Below are 24,766 nucleotides of genomic sequence, written 5' to 3' on the forward strand. Positions count from 1 at the left end.
CAGATTCCTTCATTAGAATTATCTCCAGGCGTGAGACTGAATCCGGATTTTTTTTTACCCAGCATCACTGCGCGCTGGGGGGACAGCATCACGCGACTCCGCCCAGGCGTTGTCCGCGTACGTGACATCAGCGAGGTCACATAAGTCCCACCCCGGCGAGCCTACGTAAGTTTTCTTCGGAGAACTTTTTCGCGCCACAACGCGGAGCCATCAGACAGAACTGTGAGAGTATAGGAACAGTGTGCGAAAGAGCAGAAAAAGGAATGGTGAGGAACAACACCATAAAAGCAGTGCCAGACACTGCAGTACCCAAAGGCAGGGAAAAGAATAAAAAACAGAGCCTAGCCCTGAGCAGCAACCCTGCCAGTACGGAGATAGCCCCCCAGCCCCTCCACCCCGAGACAAAGGACATATGTGAAAATGTCATGATAATAAGTAGCAGGACTACAACTCCAACCAAAAACAATGAAGGGGAACCAGTCTGGGACACACAAGGAAAGACAAAACTCCAAGATAGCCCAATCACAGAGTGTGACAACCCCCATAAGGAACAAAGGGCAGAGGCACAGCCAAAAGACCTCTACCTTGAGGATAGCAGAGGGCCCAGAACCCTAGTAATAGAAAGGGGTGGGGGGGGGGGGGGTAGGCCACAACCTGGAACAGCCAGGGAATAAGGGCACAGAAGTACCTATAAACCTATCCTCTGATGTGCCAAAAGAGGAGAAAAAGGAACATCCTGTCAGAAGGAGGGAAAGAATGTACTCACAGAATACATGGACGACACAGCCACCCACAGGGAGGTGAGTGCAAAATACCAGGCCAAAAGTCCTCGCAGAACGGGGAGGAAGGGCGGGCCGTGAAGGAAACTGCAGCTAGAATCGTCTCTACCAGATACATTGTTACCGAAGGTAAGTAACTCGTACTGATAGAGACTACTAGACGCAGATTCCTTCACATAGAATAGATACCCAGCCATACCCAAAGGGAAGGAGGGTCTGCGAGAGGACCCCACCCGCCTGGTCATAACAGAGGGTCCCACAGGGGCCGAGTCCCAAGACAGGACGAGGAGCCTCATCCCCCTAAGCAAGGGGAACCCCCACCAGCAGAAGACAACCAACCCCAAAGAGGATGTGGAAAAAAGGAAGAGAAGAGGTAGCCTGTCCTCACTCAGCAGAGGACACAAGGCAATCAATCAATCAATCAATCATGCCATTTGTATAGCGCACTACTCACCCGGGAGGGTCTCAAGGCGCTTGGGGGGAGGGGTATGCTACTGCTCGAACAGCCAGGTCTTGAGTTGTTTCCTGAAGGCGAGATGGTCCTGGGTCAGCCGAAGGTGGATGGGGAGGGAGTTCCAAGTCTTGGCAGCCAGGTAAGAGAAGGATCTTCCTCCGGCGGTGGCTCTTCGGATGCGTGGTAAGGCTGCGAGGGCGAGGCTGGTGGACCGTAGCTGGCGGGTGGGCGTGTAGAAGGTAAGGCGGTCGTTGAGGTACTTGGGGCCCAGGTCGTGGAGAGACTTGTGTGCGTGGGTGAGGAGCCGGAACGTGATCCTCTTGTCGACGGGGAGCCAGTGCAGGTTCCTCAGGTGGCTGGAGATGTGGCTGCGTCGGGGGACATCCAGGATGAGTCGGGCGGAGGCGTTCTGGATGCGCTGGAGTCTTTTCTGTAGCTTGGCTGTGGTTCCGGCGTAGAGGGCGTTTCCGTAGTCCAGTCGGCTGGTGACGAGTGCCTGGGTGACAGTCTTCCTGGTCTCGGTCGGGATCCAGCGGAAGATCTTGCGAAGCATACGCAGGGTGTTGAAGCACGATGAGGAGACGGCGTTGACTTGTCTGGTCATCGAGAGGGAGGGGTCCAGGATGAAGCCCAGGTTGCGTGCGTGGTCGGTTGGCTTGGGTGCGGTGCCCAGGGCTGGGGGCCACCAGGAGTCGTCCCAGGCGGAGGGCGAAGATCCCAGGATGAGGACTTCCGTCTTATCCGAGTTCAGTTTCAGGCGGCTGTCCTTCATCCACTCGGCGACGTCTTTCATCCCTTCGTGTAGGCAGGTTCTGGCGGTGTCGGGGTCTCTGGTGAGGGAGAGGATCAGCTGGGTGTCGTCGGCGTAAGAGATGATGTTGAGGTTGTGCTGGCGTGCGATGGCTGCGAGAGGTTTCATGTAGATGTTGAAGAGGGTGGGGCTGAGTGAAGATCCTTGCGGGACGCCGCAGATGACTTCGGTGGCCTCGGAGCGAAACGGGGGGAGGCGGACTCTTTGTGTTCTTCCGGCGAGGAACGAGATGATCCACTCCAGTGCCTTCTTTTGGATACCGATGTTGCTGAGGCGCTGGACTAGGGTGCGGTGGCAGACCGTGTCGAACGCAGCGGAGAGGTCCAGGAGGATGAGGGCAACTGTTTCCCCCTTGTCGAGCAGGGTCCGGATGTCGTCGGTGGCTGCGATGAGGGCGGTCTCGGTGCTGTGGTTGGCTCTGAAGCCGGACTGCGAGGGGTCGAGGGATCCGTTTGTCTCGAGGAAGGCGGTCAGCTGTCTGTTGACGATCTTCTCGATGACTTTAGCAGGAAAAGGGAGGAGCGAGATGGGGCGGAAGTTTTTGAGATCGGTGGGGTCCACTGTAGGTTTCTTCAGGAGGGCACTGATCTCGGCGTGCTTCCAGCTCTCCGGGAAGGCGGCGGTGTTGAAGGAGGCGTTGATGATGTTCCGGAGTTGGGGTGCGATGGTGGAGTCGGCCTTGTTGAAGACGTGGTGTGGGCAGGGGACGGTCGGTGATCCGGAGTGGATGGTGTTCATCGTGCGGGCTGTGTCTTCGGTGGTCACCGTGGTCCAGGTGCGAAGGGTGGCGGTGGGAGGCGTTGGTTCGACGGTTGGGTGCGTGGGTGGGGCGCCGAAGCTGTTGTGGATGTCGGCGATCTTGCGGTGGAAGAACGAGGCGAGGGAGTCGCAGAGGTCTTGTGACGGAGTGATGTCGTTGGTGCCGGTGCTGGGGTTGGAGAACTCCTTGACGATAGTGAAGAGCTCTTTGCTGTCGTGGGCGTTGTTGTCCAGTCGTTCCTTCAGGGATTTCTTCTTGGTGGTGCGGATGAGCTGGTGGTGCTTGCGGGTAGCGTGTTTGAGGGCGGTCATGTTGTCGGTGGTCCGGTCGAGGAGCCAGGCTTTCTCGAGGGTGCGGCAGGTCTTCTTGGAGTCCTTGAGGTCGTCGGTGAACCAGGAAGCCTTCTTGCTTCTGGGTTTGGTGGGAGGGTTCTTCAGTGGCGCGAGGTCGTCGGCGCAGGCGGTCAGCCACTGTGTGAAGTTGCGGGCTGCTTCGTTGGGGTCCGTTGTGTTGGCGGGTGGGCTCTGGCTGGGGGAGGTGGTGAGCTGGTCTGCGGTGATCTTGCTCCAATTCCTGTGAGGTACCTGTTGTGGGTGGTGGTGGGTCGTGGATCTTTTGAAGCTGAAGTGGACGCAGCTGTGGTCGGTCCAGTGGAGTCCGGTGGCGTGGCTGAAGGTGATGTACTTGCTGGAAGAGAAGACGGGATCAAGCGTGTGGCCGGCCTAGTGGGTGTGGGTGTTGACCAGTTGCTTGAGTCCGAGGTTGGCGAGGTTTTCCAGCAGGGCGGTGGTGTTGCGGTCCTTGTTGTTCTCCAGGTGGAAGTTGAGGTCCCCGAGGAGGATGTAGTCGGTGGAGGGGAGGGCGTGCGGGCTGATGAAGTCTGTGATGTCTTCGCTGAATTGTGTGCGTGGTCCCGGGGGTCTGTAGACGAGGGTGCCTCTTAGGGTCGTCTTAGGGTCGGTGTGAATCTGGAAGTGGAGATGTTCGGCTGCGGCGAAGGAGTCGTTGGCGTTGGTCGTGATGCGGATGGTGTTCCTGTGGACGATGGCGATGCCACCTCCGGTCTGGTTGATGCGGTCCCTCCTGATGATCTTGTACCCGTCCGGGATGGCGATGGCGGGTGCAGAGGAGGCGTTCATCCAGGTTTCCGTGAGGAAGGCGACATCCGGTGATGTAGTGTCGAGGAGGTTCCAGAGTTCCACGGCGTGTCTGTGGACGGAGCGGGTGTTGATCAGGATGCACTTGAGGTGGTTGCTGCTGGTGTTTGTCTTGGCGGGTGCGGGGCAGGTTCGGAGGCAGGTGAACTTGCAGGTGCAGCAGGTGAAGGGTCCGTGGGTGCGTCTCGGGGTGGCTCGGCAGCAGGCGTGGGTCCGGCCGGCATTGAGTGCGTTGAGAGTGGCGGCGTCGTAGGTCAGTCGGGTCATCTTGCCTCGGCGGGGAGGGCCAGTGGTCCTGGCGCTGGGCGCGGGCCAGGCGCGGACGGGCGCAGACGGGCTTACCTTTGGTGCACCTTCGGCGCTCAATCGGCGCTCCGGTTGCGCGCGTCCGCTGCGCGGTCGCTCTGGGGGCATCATAAGTAAGGAGCCGGGAGGGAGGAGCAGCTGGGTGGATTGAGCCGGGCGGCGAATGGAATCACAGGGGGGCGGGGCCGCAGGGAGGCAGCGGCAGGAAATTCCAAGAAGCAGCGGGCAGCGGGAAATTCCCAGGAGCAGCGGGAAATTCCCAGGAGCAGCGGGAAATTCCCAGGAGCAGCGGGCAGCGAGCGAAGGAATCTGCAGGCAGGAGGCGGCAAAGTCAGGCAGGAGCGGCAGCAGTGAGTGGGGCGACCAAGCCCTGTGGAGGGCTGAGGCAAGGCGAAAGGAGGCCAAGACAAGGCAACAAAACCTCCGCCCAAGGCCAAGGCACGGAAGAGGAGCACCAAAGGAGAAAAGCAACCTAGAGACTCCAAGGAGAAGAGGCAGAGCAAAGGCAAGCCCAGACAGAACGGCGCAGTCCGCAATAAGCAGACGGAAGCCGAAAGAGCAGCACAAGGTCACCCAGGAAGAACCGTCCAACGCCCGCACGGACAGACTGCGCCCGCTAGAGGGACAAGAAGTCAGGGACCATCTCCTTCCACAGGGAGAAGAGGCAGAACCTAGAGGGCCCAATAAACGAGGGAAAAGATGGCGAGCTCACCACAGTCGGAAGGCAACAGAATAGACAGAACGGCGCCGACAGAAAGCATTTGGAAGCAGGAAGAACAGCCCAGGGCTCCCCCGCAAGACCGGCCAGGCTACACCAGAAGAAGGAGGGACGCAAAGCATCTCAGTCTCCAAGATAGAGAACATGAAAGTGGAGAAGAGCCCGGACACCTCAGCGAGGGGTTCGTGCAGACAACACATGCACAGACAACGTACATGAACGCCAAGGAGAGCAGTAGCCCGAAGGCGACCGCAACATCCCATAGCAAAAGCTATATAACAGCTACCACTACCCCACATAGGGTAAGTTAAGTCCCATGACATGGGAACCCTCCTTGGAAGAGCTTCCCTAGCAGAGGACAGCAGAATAAATTGCAGGGAGAAAACCCCCGCAGAAGGCTTATTAATCATCCCAAGAGAAAACACAGGAGACCTTATCCCAGGCCAACCTGGAGCAGGTAATCCAGCAAAAACACACAGCAAAGAAGGGCCGTCCAGCAGCCAACAGAACCACAGCTTCCACGAGGAGAACTTGAGTGGCCATAAAACACACAGAACTAGAACTACAAGGGCAACTCGTCCCAAAGGGAAGATCACCAAAAACTAGCCAAACTCACCAGTCACTGAGGCGGAGGGGGAGGGGGAGGAGGAGGAGGCCTAAGCCCCTCCAAAAAACCTCTGGATGGTCGATTCCGCCGGGGCGTTGAACAAAAGGGAACCATCAAAAGGAAGATCCACCAGCCGTTCCTGCACATTCTCTGGGAACACGCTGTCCCTAAGCCAAGCATGGCAGCGAAGGGCCACCGACGAAGCCATGGCACGACCCAACACCTCCGAGATGTCCAGAGCGGAGCGAAGAATAAACGCCGCCAGCTCCCGGCCATCGAATGCATGGTGCCACAAATCAATGGCAGCACCTTCTTGTGAAGTTGCGGATCCAAGGAACTCCGCCGAGTCCCACAAACCAGAGGTGGCCCTAGCCAACACACATAAGGTGTTAAGAGCCCACAGAGCCGCACTGGTTGAAGCAAAACATATTGCGGCCCCAAGAGCCCAGCCAACGGGCCTCCCGGGAAGGTGGAGCCAACAGCGACGGCAGGGAAGGAGAGGCAGTGCGCAACAAGGGCCCACTGGCAGAGGGGTGGAGGGAAAGACACGCCGGGTCACGCGGCGCCGGAAGGTGTAGATGAAGAAGGTGTTGGGGCACCGGATCCCCCTTGGCGGGGCGCCCCCAAGTCCCCGTGAGAGAGGAAGTGAGCGAACCTTCAAAGGGGAGCAGAAACTACCATCCACCAGAGCCCTGGTGGAGAACCTCCAAAAGATGATCCGTGGGGAAATGGGCAGCCGGATCTCCCATGCCAGAATCCCCACAGCGGTGGAAACAGCGCGAACAAAGGCCGCACCCGCCTCCGTAGGGCTCCGTGGAGGAGAAAGCAACTCCTCTGTGGGCGACGGCTGTAGGCTAAGGGGGCCATCCCCGAAGCCAACCGGAGTGGGCAAGGGCCAAGCCTGAAAGGGAGAAAGAGGAGCCAAAGAGTGGGGGACCTGTGGTTCCTCTGGCGAAGGTCGCGGAGACGGCAAGGAGCTGTCTTTTGATGACGCCGGGGAGAACGCCACGACGCGGAGGCCCGTCTCCGGTGAGGATGGCACCAGCAGGCGCACAGCCTCTGGGGAAGAGGGAACGTCCAAGGACAAATCCACGATCTGACGCCTGTCTGGTGCCGCAGGATCTGCAACCTGGTGCAGGGCATCATGTTTGTCATCCAAAACCACAGGAGACGCCGGCCAGGCCACCACCTCTCCACCTGGCGCAGGGGACTGGGGCTGGGATGGAGCCGAGGCAGTCTGTTGCGGGATGAAATGACTCACGGGAATACGTGGAGATGGTAGTGAAGGTTTTATTGACTTAAGTAAACGCCGTCGGTGCAATGTGCTGCGATAATAAGGGAGAGGGGGTTCAACGTCTTTCTCGCTTGAAGAGAGTCGCTCCTTCCACAACTCCAGTACTGTTCTCCTTCTCTCCAGGGTGCTTCTGGGAAATGTAGGCGCCGGATCGGCTGTCGTTGTCGCCCCAGTCAAAAGAAAGGAAAAAAATGTACTTGATTCAGTCTAGTGCTTTAATATCGCACAGTCACAGGGTAGGGAGTGAGGTCTCACACGTGTGCATACGTTTTAGCAGAAAACAATGCTTCTCCGTAGTGCCGAAATGTGCGAGGGACGGGGAGTGCAGGGGAGCGTTCGGGTGCGGTCTCAGGGTAGTTTAAAACCCTTTTGTACCCGCCCAGCCCACGATGCGAGAACGTACCTGGGAGAGCCACGCTTCCCTTGAAGCGTGGCTGGGCGATGCGCCTTGACGTTGGTCCCTAGCTTCTCTGTTCGGTAGGTTGTCTCCGCTCTCGACTTCTCTCCGCTTGTCTCTCTCTGCACGCTTTCTCCTTCTCCTCCACACTCGCCTTCACTTCCTCCGTAATCTCCTTCTCCACCTCCAGGTGTAACACACACCGATGTGATGTTTCTTCCGGTATTTACCCCGTCGTCCACGTCATCTTTGGGGGCGGGATTCTGTTCTAGCTCGGCCCAGTTAAAGAAGCAGTGTTCCCCTTCCAGGTCGGGTAATGCTTCAGCAGTGTCCGCAAGTCTCCAGTTCTCTTGTTGCTGCATGAAAAGAGGGGAGAGGGCATTGTTCACACGCCCACGGGGCATAGAACGTGATATAGGTCCGTCCTGCTCCCCCCTGTCACACATTCAAAGGGCGGCACCGGAACAGCAATGACTCGACCCCCAACGAGGCAGCAGCCAGCATGGAGGAACAAGAAGCCACGGGAGAGCGACAAGGAGTCCCCTGCCAGCCTCAGCCCATGGGGGGGAGGAGAGAGGGTAACTGACCCCCACGGCGGCGCCAGGTCTGACCTCCGGTGAGATATCCGCCTGCATGGAGGGCCAAGAAGGACCAGGGGACCCATAAGGAGTCCCCCGCCAGCCCCGACCCACGAGGGGACGAGAGGGGCCCAACAACCCATGCGGCGCCGCCGACCACGACACGACCTCTGACGAGGCAGCCGCCTGCGTGGAGAAACGACAAGGCCCCGGAGAGGAGCGAGGGGTCCCCTTCCAGCCCCGACCCAAAACAGGTCGAGAGGGGTCTGCCGACCCCTGTGGCGCCGCCAGGGCTAGCAGCTGCCAGCGCAGTAGTTGCGTCACCAGGACCACCTTGTCAAAGGACCGAGAGGGGCTCAGGGATGGGACCCGAGCCCTGATGACCTCCAGCGACACCACAGGGACTCCAGCAGGAGTTTGCGGCACCACATCCTCTGAGCCTGGATCCGGCCTGGCCGGGGCCGAAGCCAACGGCGACGTCACAGAGGGCCCCGCACGGCGCGACGGTTCCGCTGACGTCCCAGGAGGTGAAGGAGGAGAAACCAGCGAGGCCTGCAAAGCCACCGCATATGTCTCCATTTGGGCTCTCGACGCACCCTGACCGGGGAACAGTGGTTAGGGGGACGACACACGGGCCGCATCACCCGCGGAGAGCCCATGCCCCCAACATGCCGGAAACCAGCCCTCTGGGACAAGCTGCGACACATACCCACAGGCGAGCGACGCTCTTGTGGCACTGGAGAGGGATGAGGAAGACGACGATGCCGGCCGCTCCGAGAACCATCCACAGAGGCTGAGCAAGGCGACGAAGCTGATCTGGACATGCGAGCCGATAGAAGTTTCATCCGGCGTTCCCGCCGCGACTTCGGCTTCAACCGCTGGCACACCTCGCAATCAGTGGAGCCGTGATTTTTTCCCAAGCACCACATGCAAATGAGGTGAGGGTCCGTCGCCGACATCAAGCGCCCACAAGACTTACAAGACTTGAAGCCCGAAGGCATTCGCACACTGTTCCCACAACACACGAGGGAAAGAAGGGAAAGGCCCTAGCAGGCCCCTGGTTCAGGTGGTTTGGGCTGCCCCTATGGTGGTTTATGATTTACGCACAGTTGCATAACTGTGAGGGCTCCTTGTTTCGGCTTCGTTAATTGGCCTGAATTGTTTATGGCCAATCTCGAGGCTCCTATATATTCGGGGGAGTATATTTCTAGAATTAAAATTGGTCCATTACTACTGGGATTCGTAGCGGCCCAACCAGTTGTCAGTGAAGCACAGGCACTGCTCGATGAATTAGAACAATGTAGAAAAAAGCATGTACGGACAACCTCGGAAATGTTATCAGTGGGGTCCACCAGTGTGACAAATTTGCTAAAAACAGCGACTAACAATGTACCCCCCCTACTAATCTGGACTTGAATATCCCTAGCACAGAAATTATTCTGATTTTTAATTTATCAAACCATTTGCTGTCGCAGGACGAGGTCTCTGTTTTAAGTAGGAGGCTGAGTTTTGTACCTGCTGTGAAGTCTTCGCCTTTTGAAATTCAATTGGAATTGTTACAATTTTTTCGAAAGTTGCGTCTCAAAGCCTTTTTTTTGGGACATGTTAGCAATGACGATTTCAATCCTTCTCGATTGAGACCACTGTCCACTTTTAAACCACCATCCAACAAAATGCCAGTAGAGTTATTGGCCTTTGAGTCTATGGTACTCAAAGAAGTTGCTGATTTAAATAAAGGCTTCGAATATATACCTTACAATATCACCTTGACTGAACGCAAGGCTCTGACGACTCTAAAACAAAATCAGGACCTGATTATTAAGAGTGCGGACAAGGGCGGTGGTAACGTTGTCCAGTCCATTGATAAATATAAGCTTGAGATTAAGAGACCGCTGAATAATGTCGAACACTATCAGATCCTGCGGACTAATCCTCTGGCTGAGATCCAAAAATCTATACTAAATGTGACAACTGATGCAAAAACGGCTGGGTTCCTAAGCAATAAAGAATTTGTCTTTCTTAATTCCAAGAACCCTAGGATCCCTGTTTTGTACACACTCCCAAAGATACATAAGGATGTGCAAAATCCTCCAGGCCGGCCCATAGTCTCTGGCTGTGGGTCGGTTCTGGAACCCCTTCGCAAATATATAGATGGTTTTATCAAAGAATTTACCATAACCACTAAGAGTTATGTGCGAGACAGTGGTGACATTATTGTACAATTGGAACAAATGACTTTTTGTCCTGATTCTGAATTGTTGGTATGTTTGGATTTGGAATCCTTATATACTAACATTCCCCAACGACAAGGGATTACAGTCATTCAACAAATTCTAGATACCCGTCCGGCTCCCAGGGCGGTACCAACTGATTTTATTGTTGATTTACTAACTATTTCTTTGACCGGAAATTATTTTGAATTTGATGGACAATTTTATTTACAGATTAAAGGTACATCTATGGGGGCTTCTTATGCCCCAAACTTTGCCATTTTGTTTGTTGATAATTTTGAACAGAACTTTATTTATGACTGTACAAAAAATCCTTTCTTTTCTAGCGTACGTCATTGGCGACGCTACATTGATGATATTTTTTTCATTTGGACTGGGACTAATTTGGAATTGGCAGAGTTTTTGATTTGGTTAAATTCTTGTTCTCCCGACCTGAAGTTTACTTCTCAGTCCAGCAGGACAAATATTGATTTCCTTGATTTAACAATTTTCCCACATGAAGGCGGTCTTATAATGAAACTGTTTACAAACCAACCGCTCGGAATACATTGCTCGAATATTGCAGCAACCACCCTAGAGGTTTAAGGGATGGTTTGCCGTTTGTGCAGTTTTTACGTATAGGTAGAAATTGTTTTTTCAAGGATGATTATTTTGGAGAGGCTGGGAAACTAGCAGAGAAACTACGACAACGTGGTTATCCACGTAAACTAATCAAGAGATCCATGAAAAGGGCATGGTACAATCATCGCGAACATTTGTTGATTCCAAAAACCAAGAAACAGACTACTAGGATTCCTTGTGTTACCACATTTGGAACTCAAAGCAATCATATTTTGGCCATTATTAAAAAACATTGGTAACTTGTCATATCTACAGGAATTACTAATGAGCAACCCCTCGTTTCATATAAAAGAGGAAAAAATGTACAAGACCATTTAGTTCAAGCGGCATTGCCACGCATGGCAGCATCCAATCTAACAACTATGTTGGGTCTGAATAAAATCGTGGGACACTATAGATGTGGCGGCTGCCTCATGTGTGATTCCAGTCTGAATACGAAACAGTACATGTACATGCCAACATTTGGTATGACTTGAGAGAATACTCCAATTGCAATACGCAAAATGTTATATATGCAATCTGGTGTCCCTGTGGCCTCATTTATATTGGGCAGACGACTCAAAAAATCAAGATTTGTTTGGGCCAACATAAAAGTCGCATTAGGTGCAAAACTGAGAATGCCCCTTTAGTGGCTCATTTTTTGGAAATGAACCACGCACCTTCTGACCTGAGATGGCAAGTCATTGATGTGATACGGACACCTCCCCGAGGTGGCAGTATTACTCACATTCTGAATAAAACTGAATGCCGTTGGATCCTTCGCTGTAACAGTATAAACAAGGGGCTTAACACTATGGAGGAATGCCACTCGCTAACCTTTCGTTAGGTTCATTGTGTCTATTTTAGACCCTTAGATCAATACGCTTCCTTGTATCATATGAAATAACATGTTGAGTCGTAGCTCTCTTACATGTTGGGCAGTTCCTGAGATTTAAATGGTTTCAACAGTTTTTCTAATGTGCCATTATTTAGATCAATAGACTTGTGTAACTTGTTCCATTTATCTTATTATTCGTCCATACTGCAAGTTGTTTTAAAAAAAAAAAAAACTTGGAAATTGACAACAGTAATATAGTCCAATTACTGATTATACGGTGAATTCTGTACAAGTACATGTATTTGGGCTGGGTGGTTGTAGGCAGCCAAACGATGTACTTTGTTAGTGGATTAAGTTTACATATTGTGGAGCATGAATATTGGATTGTTATTCTTCATTTGAATTGTTTAAAGATCGATTGAACAATGAGGTTTTATGTGATTTTAGTAGGAACTGATATACATCAAATGCAAATAGTACCAATATACATGGATGTTGATGCTATTTTGAAAAAGGATATAGCGCTAACGATAAAATCTAAAGGTAGTGCAACACGAACGTGGAACTGTTGTAATATCATACATAAGAGTGTAACATGTTATATAAAATATGTGTGCTGAAGTAAAAAATGAAATGATTTCAGCGGAAAGAAAAGTTTGGTACAATAGGCGATTTCCAATTTTTAAACCCTTTCTTTCTACTTCATCACATTTTGGGTGTTCATCTGGTGTTGGTTGCCTTATCGCTCGTAACATTTCCCCTATTCAAGATGGCGCGCATTTAGCAATACATTTGCCCTAGTCCCTCCTTGCCTATTACTACCTTGCAGGTGGGCTTAAACGCAAAAAACAAGTCTGGCGCGTTATGGCAGCCGAGTAGCATGGTCCCCGGCTCTGTATTTCAGTTACGATCCGAATTTAATTTGCATTCGGTAAGTTTTGGTTTGAGTTTTCTTTGAGTCGCATGTTACTAAGCGATTTTAACATTCACTTGGATCACGGAGTAAAACGCCTTTATTCTTTATTTAGTTCGGGCGCCTCCGGAGAAGTCTATTGAAGACAGTACTTCTCGACTGGTGACTGCTGTACGCGATTTATTGGCAGCAGGTAATACAGGTATTAGTTCTTTTTCGATTGACGGTAATGGTATTTCCTGTGGGTTACACTGTGAATTAATTTATCGTGTTATTAGTACCTTTGGTTTATACCTTGGTTCCTCATACTGATTTAAATATTTTCCACAGCTACGGAAGATTAATTATGAAGGGAGTGGAGTTTTAAAGCGCTTTTGGGTTTTGGTCTATTGATTCTATGCCTTTCATGAAATAAGAATAGTGTATTTATAGGTCCTCCTTTTTTTTTACCCTATTTAAGAATTTTATTGACAAGCATTGATATTACTGTGCTTGTTCGCATTTCTTCAGAGTAGAAGTAAGTGTTGCTCATTATTCATTTGACAGGCACACTGGAAGTTCTGACTTGCGTGGCTGGCTGCTTTGCTTTCGGGACACACGATTTTTCTTTTCTGCTCCTTGTTTAGTTTAATTTAAACACTAATCCCATTAATTTTGGGTATAGTGATTTAGTAGTCTTTCCTCCTCCTGTATCTTGGCACACCTTTCTTTTCTTTTTTCCATTCCGTATTGACAATATGAAAGAATTTCTATATTAACAATAAGCGCAAACACTTTTTGGCCCGTTTTTGAATAAGTTATATGATATATATTTTTGTGTATTATAGATTGGTTGGTGTAAAGCTCAGTTAACTATTTGTCCTGTGGATGACCATGTATTAATGACAACGGTCGAAACGCCGTCGACGGAACTGTGGCCTCAATCTATGGGGGACACATTGTTTTGTTTGTTGTAGTACATGTATTGCTCTGGAACTCCTTCGTTCATGTAACCTCTGTGTGTATGTCACCTGTCTGGTCTTGTATGTATTGTAATTGTTTTTTATACCAGCATTATATCTGAGCTTTGTGAAATATTGTTGTATGAATACATTTTGTATGTTTTTTCTATAAATGTTTTGTGTACGGGCTGAATTTTGAATTTGATATTTTCTATTTTCTTCGCTCTTTGGTGTGTTCCTGATTAATTATTGTTATGATATGTTTATCATTTTTGCTCATTATGAACCGTTGTAAGGATAAGTACCAAACAGGCCAGAGCGTGAACCGGATCCGCGTTGCATGCGGAAAATGAAAAAACTGATGTAGGCGTGCCGGGGCAAAACTTAGGTTACCCCGCTGACGTCACGTACGCGGGCGACGCCTGGGCGAAGCCGCGTGATGCCGTCCACCGGGATGCTGGGCAAAAAAGTTTCTGGATCCAGTCACACGCCTGGGGATAATTCTACATTAAGGACTCTGCAGCTAGTAGTCTATCAGAATCCAAGACCAACTGCCCTGGAGCACCATTGCCTGCCAGGACCAGTGTGCCCTGTGAGGAAGAGGAGAGTGTTGGAGGGAGGGATGTCCCGTAGGGAATCCTGTTGAGAGAATTTCCATTGCGAGGTTTAAGCAAATGGCTGCTGCACCAAGCGGGTTATTGCCCAAGTGCAGGGCAAAGTCCGTGACCCTCGTATGTCATGGGAGGGCAGCCGTGTAATGAGCTGTGGTGAAAGCTGTGCTGATCGGCCCAGGGCCTGTGTGCAGCTAAGGACTGGCAACCCTGTATGTTACGAGCGGCTACCGTACTGTCAACTTTGTTTAATGCTGTGCTGATTGGGCCAGAACCCTGTGTAGCCCAGGATCATCACCCTAGTATGCCAGGAGGCAATGCCATGTGGACACCAGGTGAGGAGCAGGTCGGTGTTCATGTATAGTAGGGATGTGGTGACCACGTATGAAAGAGGGGGGTCACTAGACCTACCCAGAAGAATGCCCTCTCCCAGAGTATCGTCGGACTAGTGAGGTTGCTGTGGGAATCCCCCGCGCAACTATACTCCCAGAGGAAGGATGACCATCGGGAATCTTTTCATCATGTTCCCCCCAACCTCATCATGAGCAACACCATAAAACCTTACCTGCAACTAGGAGTCGCGAGAAACCTCTGGTCGCCGCAGGGGTGCAACCACATGTGTAAGTGTTCGGGGATCAGAGAGTGCAGCCTGCCTGAGCCATATGCAGTGAATTCACCTAAATCAGATGCTGCCGCTCCGATGCCTGCAGAGAGGGCGCGCTGAGGTAGTCTGGAACCTCTGAGCCTGCAGGTGCTGGTAAGACTAAATTCGGGCCTGTATGCCCTGGGTGAACTAGCTGGCTAGAATAGTGAGTTTTGACTTAAGAACAGATTCAGAGTTGACTCTTGAGACTCAGACTACTAGCGGGCATACTCTGGATGTTGCCAATAGTGCAAGGAGAGGTTATGTTAATAAAAAGATCTTTCCAAAACAAATAGTGCAAGGGGAATAACCAAAATCAATAGAGTGAGGAGTAAATGGGACTGGGAACCGCCAAAGAAACACTAGAACCCTACCCTAAGGCGGCTTTTGTAGTTTTTTTGTTAATGTTGTATTTTACCTTTGTGCTGTTAGTGGTAGAAGTAACATACTTCTGTTTTTGTTCTTGATTTATTGCTACTTCTGTGCGCATTTTGACTTGTGAGCATGTATTCACTCCGCTCTGTTTTTGTTCTTGATTTATTGCTACTTCTGTGCGCATTTTGACTTGTGAGCATGTATTCACTCCGCTGTATCTACACCTTCCCCGAGGGAGACTTGGACTTCTTGACCACATTACTACTGAGCGTCAAGTGCAGAAGGGGTAGTTGGCCCAGCTGCTCAGAATCCAAAGTAGGATGGGCCCTGGGAAATCAGGAGTAAAGAGGCTCACCCCCACGGTTGGGCCCAGTAACACCTGCTTGCCTGTGGCCCTCTGATCTGAAAGGGGTTCTGACAATGGAAAAGCCCAGGTCAAACTGCAGGGATGCTGTTGATTTCGGATGATGCAATACCACCACTGGCAAACTGACTGATTAGCAAGCCAATTAGGGACAGGAAAACGGGGATGCATTATCTTCTGAGATGGGCTTCAACTACTGCCATCACATTTGTGAAGACTCGAGGTGCAGGATGTTAAGCCTAAAGGAAGTATTGCAAATTGGTCATGTATAGAATCCACCAAAAATCGCATCTCTGGTATGCCCTCAGGATAGGGACGTGGAAATATGTATCCCGCAGGCCGAGTGACACCATCCAGTCTCCAAGAACCAACGCCAGAAACACTCAAACAAGGGTCAGTGTAGGAGGCTGGCTCAGTATATAGAGTCCACCTATGGTGAGGCTCTGTGCACTGAGGCCAGGCAACCCATAGTGATAGCGTTTAGGTCCTTGAAAATCACAGCTCTCAAGGGGTAGCTGTGGAGTGCAGCTAAGGCTTATCCAGGAGGATGTAAAGTAAGTGCATTTACCAGTATAGTCAGTCTGTAAGCTTCCCGCACAAGAAAGAACCACACCAGTTGTGTATAAAACTACTTGGCATTTATTAGTACACACTAGACACTAACTTGGTAAATCACCAACCCAGAGATATCGATTAAACACAAGAAATGCTTCAGAAATGGGTAAGTAGCATAGAAAAATACATACGGCCTAACCGGAGGTCAAACCATATACTAAAATTGTGGAATGTGAGGTAAGTACCAAAACGGGACTAGTATGCAAGAATGAAGGATCACAGGGGAAACACAGAACCACCCAAGGTGAGTAGTATGGGACCCAGGGTGCAGATTGGTTACACCACGTCAAACATCCATAGGATAACACAGGTCACGGTTGGATTTTTACAGTTCTAGGACCCTTCCCTAAGGACCCCGAAGGAACCTTTTGGATCAAGGAAGGTTGGAGAGCCACCCCACCTGTGGATACCTCAGGAACAAAGATACCTACACCAGGGAGCCCAGGTGCATAGAGATAAAGTGGAATCTGAACCGCCCATAGACGCCCATAGAGGTTCATGGAATATCAGCAGCTACAGTGTCTCATGGACCAGGTCTGTGGAACGAGGACACAGAATCCAGATGAGAAGAACCTGAAAGCAGAGGGGACAGAGTCCAAACCACCTGGAGGTAACCAGGAGGCACAGGAGCACAATACCAGCCTTTGTCTTCGGGTCTTGCTGTAGCACGGTGAGTTTGAAGCAGCAGCTGTGAAGCCCAGGTTACGATGAAGGAGCACAGGAGCCTTCCACAGGCTGTCCCACACCGGTCAACAAGTGCAGGAGAGTCAGTGACCGGCAGGACCACCAACAAGCCTTAGCAGACGCAAACAGCGGATTGTGGGTGAGGATGCTGTGATGCAGACCAGCAAGATCTGTGGGACTAACCTAGCAAGGGTAAGTCAGGGCTGGCCCTCAGCATGCAGAAGAGCCAGCAGGGTTAGATGGAGCCCCCTCGAGGACCTTCTGGCAGCAGGCACATGGAGTGGCAGAGAAGCCTCAGCAGCAGTTAGGAGATGAAGGCCCATGGGGCAGAGGATGCAGACAGGACATCATTATTGAGGTTTGGGACTTCTTGGAGCCTGAAGATCTTTTGTGAATAGGGCCAATAAACCTTGGCAATGGCAAACAGACGCAGCGCATAGGGAGGCGGTTCCCGTCTGCTGGAGAGGAATTAAAGCCATTCCACTTGCAGGGAAGACTAGTCAGGCCTCTGGAGAATCAACAAACCAAAACCTATGTTGCAGAGCCAGGCAACGTCTGTGGGACAACAAGATCAGCATGCCGGTCATTGTCGTAGAGGTGCGTGTTGAAGCAGGGAGGTTAGTCCTTCACTTCAAGGGAGATGCCTTCTGGCTGGGATGCAGGCTGAGTCCTTGGTAATTCGGAGGAAATATGGCCACGGAGTTGCAGAACTTGAAGTAGCACAGGGGCAAAGATGCAGCAGGAATCTTCCTACCGTAGCAGTCTTGTCTTTGGTACTGGCTTGAAGAACAGCAGAGTTCCAGTGTCCATCAACAGAAGAGTCTTTGGAAAGTTTTCAGACTGCAGGCAGTCGGATCTTGAAGGTGTTGTCGGTATGAATCTAAGGACCTACCCTCAGGGGAGTCCTTCAGTAACCCTGAAAAGGGGAAGGACCTCTTCTGTGGTGACCCGCTTATCTGAGGGGTCAGGGATGCTACTCAGCTGGCCTAGCAAGTCAGATGCTCTCAAGGGCCAAGATTCAACGTGACAGAATCAAGTGGCCAGGTGGTGAAGATCAGGGCACCTCCTTAGGGAGGAGCTGGGCTTTGTGTAGTTTCACATCAGAGCAGCAGTTAAGGGCTCCTGATCTAGGCAAAAATGGTTTATGCAAGGAGGGCACCAAATGTGCCCTTAAATGCAGTCTAGTGGCTCTCTGAAGTGTCCCCACCCTACCTAATTCAAAAGGTAGCATCTCTCCTTCGCAGGAAAACCTTTGTCAGCTTTCCCTTGCCTGACTTAGGCTTATCAGCAGGAGGGCAGAACACTGTCTAGGGTCGGCAGCAGTGCAAGCTGGAAGTCAGACCATGTAAGGCTACACAGGTAGGTATTAGTGGTCTTCTAAGGAGCTCCAGTATATAGTATCATGTAACTAACACTGGAATTAGTGTATTTGCATGATTCCAATATGTTTGATACCATGCATGTCCAGGTTCGGGGCAACCATTATGAAATTGGACTTGTCGACTTGCCAGTGTCCACTACATACCTTGTAATAGCTGTCCAACACTTAAAAAAGCCCAGAAAATGAAGTCTGGGTTTGTAGGGTACATCTGCATGTGCAAGGGTACCCACACACTTAGAACCATGCACACTGCCCTTGAACTGAAGGACCTACCTTAGGGGTGACTTATAGGTCACCGGTATATAAGGGTAATATTATATCCAAAGTGAAAGTTGCAAGCACCATTTCACGTAGACTGCAATGGCAGCTCTGCAGACACAGTTTGCATGGGCTTCTATAGGTGGCTTTATACATGCTGCTACATGGGAGACCCTGGTGTACCAATGCCCCGTGTACCTCAGTACCATATACTAGGGACTTAATGGTACCCCAGTATGCCAATTGTGGGTTGTGCAAAGTATTTACCATAGAATCTAGAGGAGAGAGCACTGCCATTGGGATCCTGGTTAGCAGGATCCCAGTGAACTACAGTCAAAACACACTGACACCAGGCACAAAGTGGGGGTATCTATGTCAGAAAGATCCCACTTTTCTACAGTCGGCATCATGGACGCTTCCTTCTACATGAAGGTGGTCAGGTCCCGAGGCCCAGAAGTCTTATTCTTGGGCATCAGGATGTAACATGCGTACCAATCCTGACCCTCCACAGCTCCTTTCAGTAACAGTACTGCCACTTCTTGCTGTAGTATAGCCAGGTTGTCTGGAGAGGGGCAGATAAGGGATACAGGGTCGAAGCAGAAGAAAGGGAAGAGTGTAACCTTTTTCCACAATTTAAAGGACTGGGACAATTAAAGGGCTTCCAGGTTGGTAACTAATACAACACTTGAACTCCCACAGGCTGCAAGTAGAAATGGGAAGTAAGCTGTGTCTGCTTTCCTTGTGGTGCAGAGGAGGACGAAGAGCAGGAGGATGAGGGTAGTTGAGCAAATCCACTGCCGTTTCCTCTAGTTCTTTGTTGATATTGTCTAACCAGGGGGTTGGGCTGCTTCTGTTTTTGAGGTTGGCATTGTGGCCACTGATGAAATGAGAAGCCCATTGAGAATCAATAAAAAAGGGTGAAAATCTCTCAAGGCAGCTAGCAGTTGCTGTACTAGAGAGCAAGCAGTAGCCCTACTAGTACTGAACTGTTCAAGGGCAGAGTCAACCTTATCACCAAATAACCATTCCCTTACAAAAGCGTAGATCCATCGAGTTAGCATGGACAACTATTGAAAAGTTGGACGTTCGAAACCAGGCATGTCTCTGGACGGAGATGAAAGTGCCCAGAGCTTGGGCAACTGAGTGTGATGCATCCAAACCAGATTAATGTTATGTCTGGAGGCGTTTTGGCCATCATGTGCTCTTAACTCCACCAGAAAATGAGGTACCACCATCTGTGCCATATCCCACAAACTACAGGTGTATCATACGAGGAGGTAGTTGGCGTTGATGGATTTCATGGCAATGATTCCTGCCAAGAAGGCCTTCTTACCACAGGCTTCCATGAGATTTTGAGATGTTTTTCTACACAATAGGTATTACTTTAAGCAGTGTAAAGGACAGCAATATTATGCTCATAACTATCATAATCAAAGTGTTTCCTCTGTGGACTGCCAATTAGAAGGAGAAAGTCACAATATAACATTTTACTCTCAGTCAGAAGAGAAGAATCTGTATATGTAGTGCTAGAGGCACTCTTGTGGTCTGACACCCTGTGATGACCTTTGACTACCATTATTTTAATCGACTTTGGTGTGTTATCTTACCCTAGCCTGAATGTACAATGTTCTGCATATGTCTTGCTTCTCTTAAAAGTTTCTTTCTTGTAATCTTTAAGTCTTTCAGTGGGAGCTGTCATGGAGTAGAACAGCCTTGCCAACAACAGAACGTGTGGGATGTGAATTGGAAAGCATGAGAGAGAGAGGTGTGTGTAATGTACTTTTTGGTCTCGAAGTGCAGTGTTATGAGTAGTGGTGCACACATGTGCATTATTTTCGTACATTGATAGGTATTATGAAGTTCTTACTATTGGCTTTGACATGGCCTCATGTCTTCCTGAATTCTGACTCTGCTTGGCTTGAACTTTATCTGTGTACACAGCCATGCTTGCAAGTTGTTTGGGTTAATCACGTTCAAGGATTGTTTTTGTGAGAGATTGTTTAATGTACCCTGGAAGGCTTTCGTGGAAACTTCTTCCTGCCTGCCATGGAATGCTTGCTTGGAAGCTGGCCAGTCCTGGTAAGATTCCTCTGGCGCAGGGGGAAGGTTTCTCGAACCTTCTAGTGTGTTTTTGAGATTATAAAGCTGAAGGTTGTGGACTTAGAAATCGGGATTGTGGAATCCGAATGGGGAACGGACGTGTCTACTTCGGTACAGCGGAACCCTGGTTGCTGAAGCTCTTATCCATGGCTGTTGAATCCCCCAGTCAGGAGTGGGCTAAGATTCAGTGTTTGCACCAGGTGAAGTATTGAGTTTTAAATATTGCCATTGTGATGTGTGGCCAGTGGCTTTGATCATTTGAGGTGTTTTCTTTGTGATGTGTGAATGAGTGAGGTGCACATCTAAAATCCAGCATATATTTGCTTGAGTCTTAGCTCATATTATTTGCTGCTTGTTTATTTATTAGTATTATTCATGCATTTAACTGTTGCATTTACCAAGTGTGTTATTATTGCTTGCATATAAACATATATATATATATATATATATATATATATCTATGTGTATTTGAATATTCTGCATTTGGCATCTGGGAAAGCCTTTCTGTTAGGAGCATTGTGTAAAATAAAACCCCAGGCCTTATTCTAAAAGAAAAGTCTTTGCATTGTGTACAATAAAACCCTTTTCTAAAGGTGCTAGTTGTGTTTCATGTCTCCTGCCTCGCTGAGTGTTGAGCCACAGTGTGGGAGATTTTGTGTTATCTGGTGGCGAAGCGAGACAGTATAATCGCAAAGTTGTTTTGTACGTTCATTAGCTTTGTAGAATGCGTTTAATTTTGTTAAAATTGCAAATCTAGGTTGGCAAAATTGCAATTCAATGTTGCTTTATAATTATTTACCCTAACTTATATATTTCAATAAAACAATTACAAAGTAGCATTAGCATCTTAAATACATTTTAATTATACCACAGCAAATGCAGGCAAACTGTTGGTCACTTTTCATTTTAACGATCTACTGATTATTTTACCTGAATCAAAGCTAGAGGCTTCTCTCTGCTTCTGATGAGTGCTGCTTCTTGCTGTATCTCCTCTTCTACAATAGCTGCAAAAGTAACTGGCGCTGTTGGTCGAGGACTAGCCACTGAGGTCAAAAGCCAAGGACTACAAAAAAGATAACATACTGTAAGATTTTAAGGGAATTCTGATTTCAACTGTTTTTGTGAAAAACCTGCATTGAACTAAATGTAAAAGTGCCTTACTTAGGAACATCTGGCTGTGGGACATTTGCGTTATGGAGTCCATCTGAATCTGGACTGATGTTCATTGGGGATCTGAAAAGGAAAAATTACCGAATACAGATCAATAAAAATGCAGAGCTTCCAAATTATCAGTATTATATGCGCTTCCCATCTTCCCACTAGGAAGACACAACCAAAATAGAAAAAAATGCACATTATGAGATGTACACTGCAGTATCTTTATCAGCTCAGCTGAACAGCAGCTGTGGTACAGCATTTTTTATAATTGCACCTTTGTGGCAGCATTTATGATTATAAAATCAACTGATGGGATAAAGAAAGAAAAGTTAATTTTAAAAAGGTACTTCTTTATGACCGCATATATGTCTCAAAATAAAAAATGGTAGAGATGGGAATTAGTAGCCAATTCCTAGTACAGCTATCATCATCCATCCATAGACACTGATTGATTGAAATTATCTTTCACTACTTTTGATTCTGCTTCAGTGAAGTAGATTAATAAGTTACCTTAAGGAATCTGAGTTTCCAATTTGCCAGTAGAACTTGCCATGACTCCACATCTTTCCCTCTCTGGCCACATAATTGAAAATAACGATTAACTCCTTGATACATGGGAGTAGACTGAGTCCTAAATCAATTCTACTACTAAAGAAACCAACATGACACCAATTTCTGAATTATATCAAACCAACCATATACCAGCAAAATTCTGGAAAAGATCTGATCAGACTAACTACAAAAATATGTATAACAAAGCCAGCTGGTACACACCTTTCAATCAGGGTTCAAACAAACATAAGGAAGGTCCCACGCATGCTGACAGACATGTACTACTAACTACCATGAGTGCCCTAACTGCAGTGATATCTGGATTCCTGGCGCTGATTTTTGTTTCCCATGGCGAACATGGATCATGTGTGTGGGCCATGACATAGGCCTGTCTCACGGACTGCGGTGCTGTTGGACCACAAGGGGCTCCCAAAACACTACCCACATACTTGCAAAAGACTCCAGAAGTTAAACAGCATGAAAAAGTGGTGAGAGCATAGCATGAAATGCTTATTAAAAGTGATTTCTTTTTTACGTGGGTCACTGAAGTGAGGGCTCAAGGCTCACACTTGTAAAGTTCTGCTGCTGTGAGCTTAACTCATCCTTTGCCTACAACAAGTTGGTATGTAGTGCTGTGCAATGAGTCTGAGCTGTAGGCATTTGCTAGGTGTATGTGTGAATGTTACAATTCATTGAAAAGTCTGGGTTCCATTTGGGAGGCCCATGGCTGACTGGAGGAGCATGAGGAGGTAGAGTAATACCCCCCCCCCCCCAAGCAGATTTGTGGATTTTTGCATTCCTGAGAGCTGGCTGGGGGACACACACTGGAGGAAGAATAGACAGGCTTATCACTAGACTTCAGGGGGTGCTCTTAAGGGAGGTCACTGGATAGGTGCCCCGGTACATTTCAGCAAGGTGCTGGGGTTGATAAGAGAATCATAAAGCATAGGGCAGGTGCCCTGGGCTAACCCTTTTGATACACATATAGCTGTGGCTGACATTCAGATGTGACCCTGTAGGTGTGATTCTCTAGTCACTCCCAAGGCCTGTATTGTTGGGCTATAAGATTTGGCGTTGTTCATGCTGTGGCAGACTGCTTTTTGGAGGAAAGGCAGAGGAAAGGGCACTTCAAGAGGACGCAGACCCCTCTAAACAAACTTCAAAGACTGCCAGTGTGCGGCTGCAGGGTCTGCGACCCCGTATGCCTGAGGGAGTCACCGTGAAGAGAAACTTGCTGCCATATCAATCTGCTACTGCCCCAGTGAAGAGCAGGGGTTGTGACCCTACAACCATGAGGGGGTCATCAAAAAGGACAAGGATAATTGCCTGGTTGATGCCATTGTAGAGAGAAGAGCCCATTGTGGTGATCCTTTGGCTCGAGCCATGACTGAGGATCGGAACCAAAAGGCATCAAATTCCACTTGCCCCCACCTTTGCAGAGGACCCTCAGCTGCTGCCCCTGCAGAGTGCAAGGGGTACTCACTGAAAGCAGCCACATCAGCCTCTGCACCAGTGAGTGAGACGCTCTTAGAGACTTTGTTCATACAATCCCTCCTGGTGTGGTAAGACTGATCAAAGGGCTTGAAGGCCCCGGGCAAACTTCTTTGCCAGATAGCACTTCAATGCTGGTAGACTTTTGACTTCTCTCAACCAGTCAGAATGGTACTACTGAGACACAGACTACCAGAAAATATAACACAGTAAACAGCCAATTTAGAAATAGATTCTTTAAAATTAGTTACATGAACACAATTTTGAACAAATGCTAAAACAAAATATTTGGATTTCCTGAGCGCCTGCCTCTCATAAAGAGAATTGAAAAGATATCCCGACATCTAATGTCTAATGTCTAAAAGACTTCCTGCCCCCACTCACCACATTTACAGTCCTTCAAAAAAACATTGTAGACAATGGAAAAGAGTAATGCAGGAGTGACTAACTGAAGTGAAAAATGGGAGTAGAGTTAGGAATGCAATTAGAATTAGACTACTTTGCCACCATGAAGAATCGTGTAAAAAAGGTTGGCAGCAGAAAGAGCAATCTTACCATAGTTTCTCTTGACAGATTTAATAGGCATCAGAAACATTTCTTCAGTGACATTTATAAATGGTTCATAGGGAGGTTTGGTAAGACTCAATCATGCAATTAAACTTTCAGGAATAATTCATAGTCGGGTAACTAATTTTGTAGGCAACTCTAAGACACTAATCGTTGACTGACAGGGAGAGGGGGGGGTCTGCCACTTTGCAAAGATTTCAAAGACATGGGAGACTCTAGCGTCAACTACTGACTAAGCAGAGGGAGATGTGCATGTCAAGATGCAGTGAATTACCTTGATACCTCATCCATTTAAAGAGATAATGAGCAAGAGACTAATATACATTCTAGGATTTTGGTTGTTGGAATGTCGACTCATTCTATTTATCATCCTTTAATCTGGAACTCTTATAGTTTGCATAATATGCTTTCTGATTGTGACTGGAATTTGTTTAAGCAACTTATACAACCTCCTCTTACCAAGAGACACTCCGCTGCAAACCAATATTTGGGGAGGGTTCTTAAGCATTTTCATTTCAGGCAGAAGAAGGGAGAATGTAGTGCCCACAGGATTGCCTCAAAAACTGGGTGCCTCTAAGAGTTC

At 48.9% G+C, this 24,766-nt stretch overlaps 1 protein-coding gene across 3 annotated transcripts in view; it reads right to left on the reverse strand.

The window, feature by feature from the left end:
• The window catches only part of IBTK (inhibitor of Bruton tyrosine kinase), an 876,521-nt gene that overhangs the window by 14,433 nt on the left and 837,322 nt on the right, over window positions 1-24,766 (reverse strand). For all 3 annotated transcript variants that reach the window (XM_078648126.1, XM_078648125.1, XM_078648127.1), the window contains 2 exons: window positions 21,577-21,648; window positions 21,346-21,478 (listed from right to left, as the gene is read on the reverse strand). In XM_078648126.1, the coding sequence (XP_078504252.1) occupies window positions 21,346-21,478; window positions 21,577-21,648 (205 nt within the window). The remainder of the gene's footprint in view (window positions 1-21,345; window positions 21,479-21,576; window positions 21,649-24,766) is intronic.

The sequence above is a fragment of the Lissotriton helveticus genome, chromosome 6 (genome assembly GCF_964261635.1).
Source record: "Lissotriton helveticus chromosome 6, aLisHel1.1, whole genome shotgun sequence".
NCBI classification, from domain to species: Eukaryota; Metazoa; Chordata; class Amphibia; order Caudata; family Salamandridae; genus Lissotriton; species Lissotriton helveticus.